This window comes from Microcaecilia unicolor, chromosome 5, assembly GCF_901765095.1.
Source record: "Microcaecilia unicolor chromosome 5, aMicUni1.1, whole genome shotgun sequence".
In the NCBI taxonomy this organism is placed as follows: Eukaryota; Metazoa; Chordata; class Amphibia; order Gymnophiona; family Siphonopidae; genus Microcaecilia; species Microcaecilia unicolor.
In genome coordinates, this window is record NC_044035.1 from 40,820,957 (window position 1) to 40,834,109 (window position 13,153).

Here is a 13,153-nt window from a genome sequence, read left to right on the forward strand (position 1 = left end):
TAAGTAAGGGGAGAGGAGGCTAGCAATCTGCCCGTTTGTCCAGAAATCCGGACAAACGGGCAGATTGGCAAAACCCGCCCGGTTGCCTGGACCTGTCCTCAAAAAGAGGGCATGTCCAGGCAACTGGGCGGGGGACATGTTTGGGTAAATCCGGACATATGGTAACCCTACACAAGTTCACCACCCTTTCTGTGAAGAAGCATTCTCTCAGGTTACTTCCGAGTCTGTCCTCTTTCACCTTCATCCTATGCCCCCTCATTCCACAGCTTCCTTCAATTGAAAGAGACTCACATTTATTCCACAGAGGTATTTAAACATCTCTATCATATCTCTACTCTCCCACCTTTCTTTCAAAGTACACATATTGAGATCTTTAAGTCTGTCCTCATATGCTTTATGATGAAGACCACTGACCATTTTAGTAGTCAACCTCTGTAGAGATTCCATCCTGTTTATATCTTTTTGAAGGTGCGGCCTCCAGAATTGTACACAACATTCTAAATGAGGTCTCACCAGAGACTTATACAGAGGCATCATTACCTCCTTTTTCCTACTGGCCATTCCTTTCCCTATGCACCCAAGCATCCTTCTAGCTTTCACCACTGCCTGTGTTGTTGTTCTTCTGATTTTCTGTATTTCGTGAATGCTACCTGTTTTGTCTTTATTTTGCAACCACTTGCTTTTATTTACTTTCCTTCTGTAGGGACCCTTTTACTAAGCTGTGGTAAGAAAGGTAGGTGTGCAGTGGAGTGCCTCAGACATTCGTCCCAGGGTCGATTCTATTCAGTATTTTTTAAGCAATATTGCCAAAGGGTTAGAAAGAAAAAGTATGCCTTTCTGCAGATGACACAAAGTTTAACAACAGAGTGGACACCTGAGAGGACGTGGAAAGCATAAGAAATGATCTACTAAAATGAACAAGATGGGCAAATGCTTGGTAGTTAAGCTTTAAAGTGAAGCAATGTAGAGTGTTGCATTTGGGGTACAGAAATCCAAAGAAGTTTTACGTGATAAGAGGCTGATGTGCATGGACCAGTAAAGTGAGTGATAGTGTCTGTGGCTCTCAAGGTGGGAAAACAATATGATAAGGCGGTGGCTAAGGCCAGAAGAATACTTGGTTGCATTAAGAGGGGCATAACCAGTAGAAAGGAGGTGGTGATAATGCCACTGTACAAGTCTTTGGTGAGATCCATTTGGAGTATTATGTTCAGTTCTGCAGGCTGTATCTTGCCAAGGACATCAAAAGACAAGTGGTTCAGAGGAAAGCAGCCAAAATGGTACGGTGTCTTCACCAGGAGACATGAGAACAGTCTTCAAGACTTATATATGCATATCCTGGAGGACAGCTAGAGATATATTTTATTTATATATAGAGATATATTTTATTTTTATTACATTTGTACCCTGCGCTTTCCCACTCATGGCAGGCTCAATGCGGCTTACATGGGGCATTGGAGGGTTAAGTGACTTGCCCAGAGTCACAAGGAGCTGCAGTGGGAATCAAACTCAGTTCCCCAGAATCAGAGTCCGCTGCACTAACCACTAGGCTACTCCTCCTCCACTAGGCATGTAGAAGCAGAAACAGAAGCCTGCGCAGCCTTCTACATGGAATGTTGCTAGTGGAATAGCAACATTCCATGTAGAATCTCCAATAGTATCTATTTTATTTTTGTTACATTTGTACCCTGCGCTTTCCCACTCATGGCAGGCTCAATGCGGCTTACATGGGGCAATGGAGGGTTAAGTGACTTGCCCAGAGTCACAAGGAGCTGCCTGTGCCTGAAGTGGGAATCGAACTCAGTTCCTCAGGACCAAAGTCCACCACCCTAACCACTAGGCCACTCCTTCACTGTTGCTACTATTTGAGATTCTACATGGAATGTTGCTATTCCACTAGCAACATTCCATGTAGAAGTCGGCCCTTGCAGATCACCAATGTGGCCGCGCAGGCTTCTGCTTCTGTGAGTCTGACGTCCTGCAGGACGTCAGACTCACAGAAACAGAAGCCTGCACAGCCTTCTATATGGAATGTTGCTAGTGGAATAGCAACAATCCATGTAGAATCTCCAATAGTATCTATTTTATTTTTGTTACATTTGTACCCTGCACTTTCCCACTCATGGCAGGCTCAATGCGGCTTACATGGGGCAATGGAGGGTTAAGTGACTTGCCCAGAGTCACAAGGAGCTGCCTGTGCCTGAAGTGGGAATCGAACTCAGTTCCTCAGTTCCCCAGGACCAAAGTCCACCACCCTAACCACTAGGCCACTCCTCTATTAAGAACAAATCTTTTCCAGAAATGGAGAGAATGTAGAACTAGAGGAAAACTGAAGAAGTACTTTTTTTTTTTTTTTACAGACAGGGTGGTGGATACCTGGAATGCTCTTCCGTAGGAAGTGGTACAGATGGAAACGATGACAGAATTGAGAAAGGCATAGGATATACATAGAATATAAAGTATTTCCACTTAAAGCAAAACATAAATGACTCTCACTAATAAGGAGAGAGCATAGAGGGTAATAGCTGTAACCCTGGCCACCTTCCTGGGCAAACTGTCATCATTTACAATGCCATTATGTAATACACCTTATAAAACAAAATACAAATCCTACAATGCAAGTGCAATTACTTTCAAATTAAAACTTGTATTTTTTCCTTTCTGCCCATCCCCTTTGTATATTAAGGCAGGTATTTGTTCAGTCTGCTTAAAATTGTTTTTACGTTGTGAAGTTGAGAGCGGAGGAGAAATAGTTCAGAAGGTGCACCAAGGGTCCTCTGACTGGAGTTCCTAGGAGGATCCCCCCCCCCCCCCCCAACTCTTCAACCAGAACACCAGCCTGTGGTGCAGGCAAGTCACTAATGTAGACTGTGTTAAAAAAAACAAAACCAAATTAAAAAAAAAACTGAGTTTGTCCCTTCTGTTTTAGCCTCTTGCAGATGTTCCAGCTGTAATCTCAGAAGGTCTGCTGCCCATATATTAACTTAGGGGTTAATTGCCTGTGCTACTGAATATATCATCTAATTGCCTAGTGTGGTCTAGGGGAAGAGTCGACACTAATGCAGTTAAGTGCCGATATTCAGCATTTAACCGAATAAGGTAACCGGACCAATTAGATTGCATGAAACACTATTTGTCTGGTTTTACCTATCCGGCTCAGGGATGTATATCGACATTTAATCGCATAAGTGCTGTCCATCCACATGTAGCAGGCCTGGAACTGAATATCAGGGCATCAAGCCAGCAAGGGCTAAAAAAAACGCTCACTGCTGCCAGCCCGAATAAAGTGCCTCCTCCCCCCCCCCAAGCCTGTCTACCTGTATGATTTGTGGCCAGCTGAAAGTACCACAATTCCTGTATCCAAGAATGTAGAAAAAAAACACAGCCGATTTCCCTCACAGTGTGTCACATGCAGCACAACGGCACTTACTGTTGTCGCATCATGGGAATGTTCACGCAGTTAGCAGCGGCAACTGCGGCAAAGGGAACCCATCGTGCTATTAGTGGCGGAGCTCTCTGTAGGATGAAAGAAGAGGGCTTTTATTCAGGTAAAACTTTCACGCTTTAAAGGTATTACTACTGTTACTTTGTGGTAAAAGCAGTACAGCCGAGTGCTATTTATCTTTCTTTGTTATGATTTACTAAAAACCTTTATAAAGAGAGATTCATCTTAAAAGAAATGTAAACCAAGATAGTCAGGAACAAAATATTCACCAACAGCACCCCAAACACATAGTAACATAGTAAATGACGGCAGAAAAAGACCTGCATGGTCCATCCAGTCTGCCCAACAAGATAAACTCATATGTGCTACTTTTTGTGTATACCCTACTTTGATTTGTACCTGTCCTCTTCAGGGCACAGACCGTATAAGTCTGCCCAGCACTAACCCCGCCTCCTGCAACCGGCTGTGCCACCCAATCTCGGCTAAGCTCCTTAGGATCCATTCCTTCTGAACAGGATTCCTTTATGTTTATCCCATGCGTGCGGTCAATTGTAACGCTTAGTATTTTGAGACTATCTGAAATGGGGAGGGTATGATCTGAGGTAGTTATGGTTGTGGGTTTGTAATTACTGTGTTGGGATGAGAGGATAAGGCAGTGTGTTTTATCAGTGTTCAGTTTCAGTTGAAATGAGTTTGCCCATGAATCCAAGGTGTTCAAACCACGCTCGATTTCATTGCTGATTTCTAATAGATCGTGTCTGAAAGGGATGTAGATTGTGACATCATCAGCATAGATGAACGGGTGGAGACCTTGGTTGGATAAGGACTTGGCCAAAGGAATCATCAATATATTGAAAAGTATTGGTGACAATGGTGAACCTTGAGGTACTCCGCAGTCTGATTTCCAAATTGGTGATAAGTTTGTGTTAGATTTTACTTGGTATGTTCTGGTTGTTAGAAAACTCTTGATCCAACTAAGTATATTTCCACCAATCCCGAAGTGGTTTAGAAGTCGAAGAAGTATATTGTGGTTTACCATATCGAATGCACTCGACATGTCGAATTGGAGGAGAAGTATGCTTTTACCTATGGCTATTTCATTCTTGAATTTGGCCAGGAGAGTGACCAATACAGTTTCGGTACTATGGGATGGGCAGAATCCTGATTGTGATTCATGTAATAATGAGAACTTACCCATATAATCAAAGAGCTGTTTGGTCACCATGCTCTCCATTAGTTTGACTACTAGTGGGATAGATGCGACTGGGCGGTAGTTGGTAAGATCATTTGGTTTTTTTCTTTGTGTCCTTAGGTAAAGGGGTGAGTAGGATGTTGCCATGTTCTTCAGGGAAAAGACCTTGTTGGAGCATGTAGTTTAGGTAGGATGTGAGGTCTTCTATGAAGCAATTGGGGGCAGATTTGAGTATGTGGCTGGGTCAGATGTCCAATTTGCAGTGGGTATTGGAGAATCTAAGAATTGCTTGGGTAACTGATTCAATGGTGAGAAGAGAAAATTTTGACCAACTACGGTCTGCTGGGCATTATAAGACAGAGTAACAGGAATAAGAAAATAAGGGACTAGTTAAAGAGTTGCAAGTGAGGTCAGAAAGGTGCTTGAACATTTTCTGGATGCATGACAGTTTTCAACTGCAAAGAACAGTTTCCCTGAAACTTGAGCTTTGGTGATGAAAAGAAGTGCCATCCCACACTCCAGTTCCAGAAGGATTATGCAGGGAATGAAACTCAAAGTCCAACTCTACTAGCTGACAGCAAACTTTACACCTACCAGCATCCCTCACCCGCAGATTAACAGATCACAGCAAGGGAGAGGAAAGAAATTCAACTGATGCATCCTGGTGTGTATGTGGTAGTGAGAGAAATCACTGTGCAGGCATCCATATGCTTTCTGTAAAGGTAGGTACCTTCAGCCTGGTAAGATGAAGGACGCAAGAACAGGTCCTCTTCACTTATTGGAAGTGCCTACATATGGGGTCCTTTTTACTAAGGTGCGCCGAAAAATGGCCTGCACTAGTGTAAGTGCGTGTTTTGAACGCTCGCAAGTCCAGTTTTCAGCACGCTTGCAAAAAAGGCCTTTTTTTTTTTTGGTCTGAACATGGACGTGCGGCAAAATAAATATTGGTGCATGTCCATTTTGGGCCCGAGACCTTACCGCCACCCATTCATTTAGCAGTAAGGTCTCACTCGGTAATCATCACTGCGCATACACTGCTGGTTAGCACCACGCGGTAAAAAAAAAAAAAAAAAAAACTTTCCGCCGCACGTAAAAAAAAAAAAAATTGAATTACTGTCCAGGGCATGCGGTAGCCGGGCGGTAGTTCCAAATTGATGCACGTTGGCCACGCATAGGTGCTACGTGCCTTAGTAAAAGGGCTCCTATATTAGTTACTGGCACTTCAAGTACTGAGGCCATTTTACAAACCCATGTGTACAAGTGCTGCCAATTAACTAGTGAATCTGCAATATTTTAAAACAATGTGGCTGCAGGAATAAAACACAGGAGTTTAAAGAGAATTACTCCCTTCATCCTTTATGTAAAACCCCAAGCAGTTTTTAAAAAAAATCTTTTGTGTGTTTTGAGCTAGAACAAAACTAGACAGTGAAATTTGTTTTAATCTATGTGTATTTCCACTGAAAAAATGGTAATATACATACATTTTTTTTCAGCCCACTCAAACCATGCCCACAGCATAATCTCTGTGCCACGGGGTTGAACAGGTACAATATTGGTTTTCTGAAAATTGCTATTTACAAGTACGGTTATGTGCATGTGTAAATGCCTCTGTTTTAAAACTGAGAAGCTTTTAACATTTAATTCATTAAAAATGTATTTATATTCCAAGGTCAGTTGATGATGGCTATTCATGCTGGCCAAGTTACTGCTTTTTTTTAATTTACATTTTTATTTGCAATATACAACAATCAAAATGCTGATGGCCACCCAGACAACAAGCAACAAGAATACACAAGAGAACACCCCCCCCCCCCCCAACATATAGGTAGCTGTACAAGTAGCTCTACACAGCTGTGAAAGTCCTATTTTTACAACTCAAAACTAACCCACCCCTCAATTCCCTACCCTCCCTATTCATAAAGAACAGGCAACTAAGGGGTCCTTTTACTAAGGTGCGCTGAAGAATGGGCTGTGCTAGTGTAGGTGCGTGTTTTGGGTACACTTATCCATTTTTCAGCTCGCCTGTAAAAAAAAGGCCTTTTAAAAGTTTTGCCAAAAATGGACATGCAGCAAAATAAAAATTGGCGCGCGTCCATTTTGGGTCTGAGACCTTACCGCCAGCCATTGACTTAGCAGTAAGGTTTCACGCAGTAACCATCTACGCATGTAGAATGACGATTACTGCCTGGTTTCCGCCAGGCGCGGAAAAATAAAAATTATTTTCTGGCGCACGCAGTGGACACGCGTAAAAAATGAAGTTGCCGCCTGGGCCACGCAGTAGCCGGGCAGTAACTCCAAATTGACGCGCGTAGGACGCCCATACGCGGCTTAGAAAAAAGGGCCCTTAAGCCAGTTAACTGTGGTTTGGCCTAGTTACTTCTGTCCACGCTGCTCATAATAAATTCCCCCCATCCCTCCTTGCTGTAACTCTGCCTCAGTTTCACAGCCTCCTCCCCCACTCTATGGTTTCAACTTTATTTCAGTTTGATATACCACCCTTCAGAAGGCTTTCAAGTCAGTACCTTAGTGTAGAGGTTCAGCCCCACCGCTGTAGCCAAAGCAGTGCTGGTGGCAGTCACGTAAGCCACCCCGATTTGTCTAGGAACAATAAAAGGTCAGATGTGAAACCACTTGCTGCTGTGAGCACCAGTCTTTAAAGGTCTAAACCCATCAGCTCACCACTTCATTGCGTTATCATCAAGAACAGTTAGGGTTACCATATTTTGTCCCCCCCCCAAAAAGAGGACACATGCCCCGCCCCCACCACACACCACACCACGCCCCCTTTCATGCCCCCGCTCCACCCCTGTCACATTTTCCCTTCCCCCCTGTCACACATCCCGTCACTCCCCCTCCCTGTCACCCCCCTCCCCTTACTACTGCCCTGGTGGTCTAGTGACCTCTTCGGGACAGGAAAGAGCCCCCTCTTTCATGCCCAGAGCGCTGCCCTGAATGCATCCTTCCTGTTCCTGATCTCGGCGCTGATTCAAAATGCCACGAAGGCGGAAGAGGTCACTAGACCACCAGGGCAGTAGTAAATAAGGGGAGGGGAGGCTAGCAATCTGCCCGTTTGTCCGGATTTCTGGACAAACGGGCAGATTGGCAAAACCCGCCCGGTTGCCCGGACATGTCCTCAAAAAGAGGAGTGGAGGAGTGGCCTAGTGGTTAGGGTGGTGGACTTTGGTTCTGGGGAACTGAGGAACTGAGTTCGACTCCCGGCACAGGCAGCTCCTTGTGACTCTGGGCAAGTCACTTAACCCTCCATTGCCTGCTGCATTGAGCCTGCCATGAGTGGGAAAAAGTGCGGGGTACAAATGTAACAAAAAAAAAAAAAATCTGGACATGGTAACCCTAAAGAAGAGTCATATAAAGCCTGGCAAAAGACAAGGTTTCACCAAGAAGGGAGCTTTGAGCACATGATCAATCACTCTTCTCCAGTCATGGTCTAGTCAGGGCCACCTCTACCACCTATGGGGCACTACTGGGTAAACTTTTGTGGATGGTCCCCCAGTTCATGTCTCCCCAGTCAGCAGTGCCCTTTCTCCCATCCAACCCCAGTCCAGGGGCAAAGATTTAAAAAAAAACCAAAAAAAACCAGCATAAAGTCGTGAAGAGGTCTGTGCCACTGTTGGATCTGCTGGTCTCCACCATTTAGAAACAGAAAGGGAGGTTAGAAGGGGCAGGACTGGCAGAAACATCAGCAGTGTGAACCGACAGAGGCTCCATTCCCTTTCTGCTGCTTTTCATCCCTGTGAAGCAGCTGCACCGGGGAGGTGAAAGGAGGGAAAGAAGATGATAGAAAGGATAGGCCCTGTGCTCAGAGACGCTTTTACTTATGGGCTCTCTGTTAAGCTGGGTCTGGGGCAGCTGCCCTCCTTCGCTCACTTGTAAAAGTGGCCCTGGGTCTAACCCCTGGACAATGGATTCTTCTCCACTATTATTTATTAAAGGGCCTATTTACAAAGTGGTATTGGATGTTTTAAAAGCGCATTAAATGTTAACATGGAGCTCAACAAACAGTGAACAGATGTTAAGGTAGTTAATGCAAGCCAACATAGAGGTTCATATTAGGAAGTGGTAAAGGGGTGAAGCTAGGGTTACCATATGTCCAGATCTACCCGGACATGTCCGGGCAACCGGGCCGGTTTTTCCAATCTGCCCGTTTGTCCGGATTTCTGGTCAAACGGGCAGATTGCTAGCCTCCCCTCCCCTTACTTGCTACTGCCCTCTTCCGCCTTCGGGGCAGGAAAGAGCCCCCTCTTTCCTGCCTGGAGCGCTGCCCTGCATGCATCCTTCCTGTTTGTGATCTCGGTGCCGATTCAAAATGGCCACCGAGAGTTGAAGTCTCGCGAGGTCACTTCAACTCTCGGTGGCCATTTTGAATCGGCACCGAGATCAGGAACAGGAAGGATGCATGCAGGCCAGCGCTCCGGGCAGGAAAGAGGGGGCTCTTTCCTGCCCCAAAGAGGTCACTAGACCACCAGGGCAGTAGTAAGGTAAGGGGAGGGGGATGACGAGGAGGGGGAGTGACGGGGTGTGTGACAGGGGAGAGGGGAAAATGTGACAGGGGGGCGGAGCGAGGGCGTGAAAGGGGGTGGGGCAGGGCATGTGTCCTCCTTTTTGGGGGACAAAATATGGTAACCCTAGGTGAAGCATGCACCTTGAAGTTAATACGGGTGCCATTAATGTGCATTAACTGCCAGTACAGCAGATAAAGTGGAAGTACAGCTAACTGTAATCTGCACTAGCGGCCGTACCGTTAATGTGTGATATTAGGAAAGCCCCCAACAGTTACTGCAGAGAGTTTGGAGCTAGAATGTATTAACTTTTGATGTTAACATGCATCAACTGCAAAACCTTACTTTGGTTTTAATAAATAGGTCCATAAATGAGTTATTACATTGCCACAGAATTTTAGTTTGAAAAACATTAACAGAACTATACACAGTGCTGCTCTACAGATGATGACATGTACTCAGTTTTATCATTAACCATGCACCATCCCTGCAGCTCAGGAGGAGTGGATGACAGAACTGCTTTTTTTTTTTTTGGATGAAATTCAAAACATCTTATCCAAACAACAAAAGCCACTGTGGGGGGCAATTCTTTATACACAGGTTACATGCTTAAATGTTCAGAATACCAGCATATATATGTTCACGTGTACAAATAGGAAGAATGCGATCCGATTCGTCCAGTTAGCACCAGAAAGTGCTGAGTCCATCCCTGGTTTTGGCTTAGGCAGTTAGAGGGGATACTCTGCAGTGCTATCTGGTTTAAATATCACTGGACATCCTCAGATAGCCCCACACAGGCTTTCAATATCGACCCCAAATTAGTTGCCAGATTTATGCACATTGAGCGTCATTTTATTTAAAAACAAACAAACAAAAAAACTTACATGCATGTTTTTATAGAATATTACACTGTGTCCAGAAAAAAATGGGACTCTTACATAGTTTCAAAATACTTTGCAATTGTTTAAACCGGTGTTTCCCAAACTGTGCGCCACAGCATCCTGGTGCACTGCAGCGAACTCTCAGGGGTGCCACGGCACATCTTGACCTCCCTCCCGCCGCCCACAATCCAGCATCGCTCCCTACTTTCCCCTCCTGCAGGTCCAGAATCTGCCACTTCCTGCAGTGCTTGCGTCTTACATTTTAGGGCCATCCACGATTCACGCAGGCACTGCGGGGACTTCCCTCTGCTGCGTCTGGACCTCACAACAGGAAGTTGCACCAGAAAGGGCCGGACAGGGCAGACTGGGAAGGCCATGGAGTGCCTGCCTTTGTGAATCGTGGACAGCACGAAAATGTAAGCTGCAAGCACTGCAGTGGCGGCGGGGGGAAAGAGAAGGAAGCAGCAATGATCCTGGACCTGCAGGAAGGAAGGAAGGTAGTTAGCGATTATGGATTTGAGGAAGGCAGAGGTGTGCTGGAATTTCTGGGAAGAGGGGGCTTCAGGGAAAATGAAACACATGTGGCCGGGGTGGGTGGGTGTGCGGAAACCCATGTGGCGGGGTGGGGGGGGTGGGGGGGGGGGTTGCCGTGAAAAATTGCTTGGACGGTAAGGGTGCTGTGAACCGGAAAAGTTTGGGAACCCCTGGTTTAAACATTAGGTATGACCTTTGAAAATACTTTAGTATAATGAGTTTTTTTTTCCTTAGTGAATTCACAATTTATGTTCAAAGTGTCCTCCTTCAACACTGACATTCACGAAGTCTTCAATGCCAACCGAGCTATTGGCTCAATGAATTCTGGGGTCTCATTAATTAAGAGCTCAACTGTTTTGTAAGTTTGATGCGCTGAAGCTCCATCCAATTCAACTATTCAAATGTCTTGAATTACATGCAGAAGTTTCTGCTGCAGAAGGACGTGTTTGGGTTATTTGGAAATATGTTGGGGGTCCAGTTTTTCCCAGATACTGTGTAGTGTAAGTTGGCAGAAACATAACACGTACGCAAAGTCTAGGTGGGCATAAACGTTAGCGCGTAAATGTGCCACTTAAGTGTAACACAGTATTCTGTAAGCAGGAGACATGCATGTGTCCCGCCCATGCTCCACCCACATGTACATTTCCCCTTGCAACGTGTTAAGGCAGCTTGCGCATATGGAATACCGCTGCGTGCATGTCATACGTGCATACGTGCCACTATTCTGTAACATATGCATCCAAATGGCACCTAACTTTAGGCACCAAATTATAGAATGGGGGGGGGGGGGGTAGGGTTAAAGGCTGCAGTCAGAACTTTAAAAATATGCTGACTGCAGTATTTGAATATTAACCCAATGATTTCACACGTATGTGACTAGACAAAGGGCAAGTGAAAGACTTATTGAAGCATTGCTAATTCAACTTTATAAACTGCTCTATATCTATATCTATCTATCTATCTATCTATCTATCTATCTATATATATATATACACAGCGCAATCCGCTTAAGTTCAAGGGTCTGGGACCAAAGAAATACATGCACTTAACCGGAGCGTGCACTTAACCGTTGTGACCCAAAAAAGCTTGACATCTGATACATATGTACAGTACTGTTTATTATACGTACAGTATACAGTCTCCTTTAACTGACGTTAGGCTTACTTGAAGTAATCAGTCATAGTCCTCTGTACACTATTGGGTCTGTGAGTTCCATAGACTACGGCTGCCAGACAGTAAAAACTGTCATAGCACTGATATCCAGTGGCCTCCAGATAGGCCTGCATGGTGTTGAGACTCTCCAGCACTCTTGCAAAAGTGACAGGAGGTTGTTGAATTTCGTCAGCATGTGCCTCGCTGCTCATTTCATCATCTGTTTCATCATCAGCCGTTGCCTGCATGTAGGCACAAATCTCGACATCAGTGCTGTCGTCAGCTGTTTGTAGATCGTAAACAGCTACGTAGTGATGAAACTCCTCTTCAGTAACACCGGCTGGGATGTCAATAGCCTGTTCATCTGATGCGCTTGCAACAGCTGCATCTGTTTCGTCCCTCTCCACATCCTTAACAAAGCTTGCCCGTTTGTAGCAGTTCACAATGGTTGCCTGTGTAACATGATTCCAGGCTTCTTTCTGCATATGAAGGGAATCCAACAGTGATAGATTATGAGCCAGTTCAACAGCACGTTTATCCTTGAAAGTCTGGTCATCCATAACGCTCATCAGTCAACGAAGCACAAGAGCCCGATAATGTTTTTTGAAATTGGCTATTATGCCCTGATCCATAGGTTAGATCAGAGAGGTAGTGTTTGGTGGCAGGAAGACCACCTTGACGTTAGACAGCCTGACATCATCACTGTGTGCAGCACAATTATCAGAAAGGAACAAAATCTGACACTTTAGTGCCCGCATTCTAGTGTCTAACGTCTTTAGCCACTGCTTCCAAACTTCCCCAGTCATCCATGAATTTGCGTTAGCCTCGTATGACACAGGAAGTCGCTTAACATTCTTGAAGCAACGGGGCTGTTTGCTCTTTCCAATGACGAGGGGTTCCAACTTCTCACTCCTATCTATAGTGTAGCAAAGGAGGATCATCAGTCGGTCCTTCGACGTTTTACTTCCTGTAGTTTTGGCTTGTTTGAATACAAGTGTTCCATCAGGAATCGCTCACCAGTAGAGACTGTTTTCATCAGCATTGAAAATGTCACGAGGTGCAAACTTGTTCAAGATGGTAGGAAGAACTGAAACAACCCAATTTTTAGCACCAAAGTCAGCAGCATCTTGTTTATCGCCATACTGAAGGCACCGGGGGGGGGGGGGGGGGGGGGGAGTGGAGAGCAGACCGCCAATGGTGGCAGCATTTTTAAATGCACTTAAAAAACAGGTGCCGGTGAAAGTCCATTTGGGGGAGCGTCTGCGCCCCAGGTGACCCCCCCCCCAGCTATACCCTCTGGCTTTAGGGTCCTATTCCCTGCCCCAAGGGGTTTCAGTCTCTGTGTGTGTCAGTGTGTATGTTCCTCTCTTTGTCTGTCTCTAGCTCCTTCAAATACTGCCTGTACTGTGTGCTTCCAGCCACACTCTCTTGCTTC

At 45.3% G+C, this 13,153-nt stretch overlaps 2 protein-coding genes across 3 annotated transcripts in view; one reads left to right on the plus strand and one right to left on the minus strand.

Annotated features, from left to right (window-relative positions):
* Positions 1-13,153, minus strand: part of SFXN2 (sideroflexin 2) — a 113,644-nt gene that overhangs the window by 62,693 nt on the left and 37,798 nt on the right. For both annotated transcript variants that reach the window (XM_030202824.1, XM_030202825.1), the window contains exons 5-6: positions 7,157-7,232; positions 3,428-3,513 (exon numbers count right to left, since the gene is read on the minus strand). In XM_030202824.1, the coding sequence (XP_030058684.1) occupies positions 3,428-3,513; positions 7,157-7,232 (162 nt within the window). The remainder of the gene's footprint in view (positions 1-3,427; positions 3,514-7,156; positions 7,233-13,153) is intronic.
* Positions 5,226-13,153, plus strand: part of ARL3 (ADP ribosylation factor like GTPase 3) — a 132,073-nt gene continuing 124,145 nt past the window's right edge. Inside the window, exon 1 of the mRNA XM_030202828.1 lies at positions 5,226-5,356. Within this exon, the coding sequence (XP_030058688.1) occupies positions 5,342-5,356 (15 nt within the window). The 5' untranslated portion in view covers positions 5,226-5,341. The remainder of the gene's footprint in view (positions 5,357-13,153) is intronic.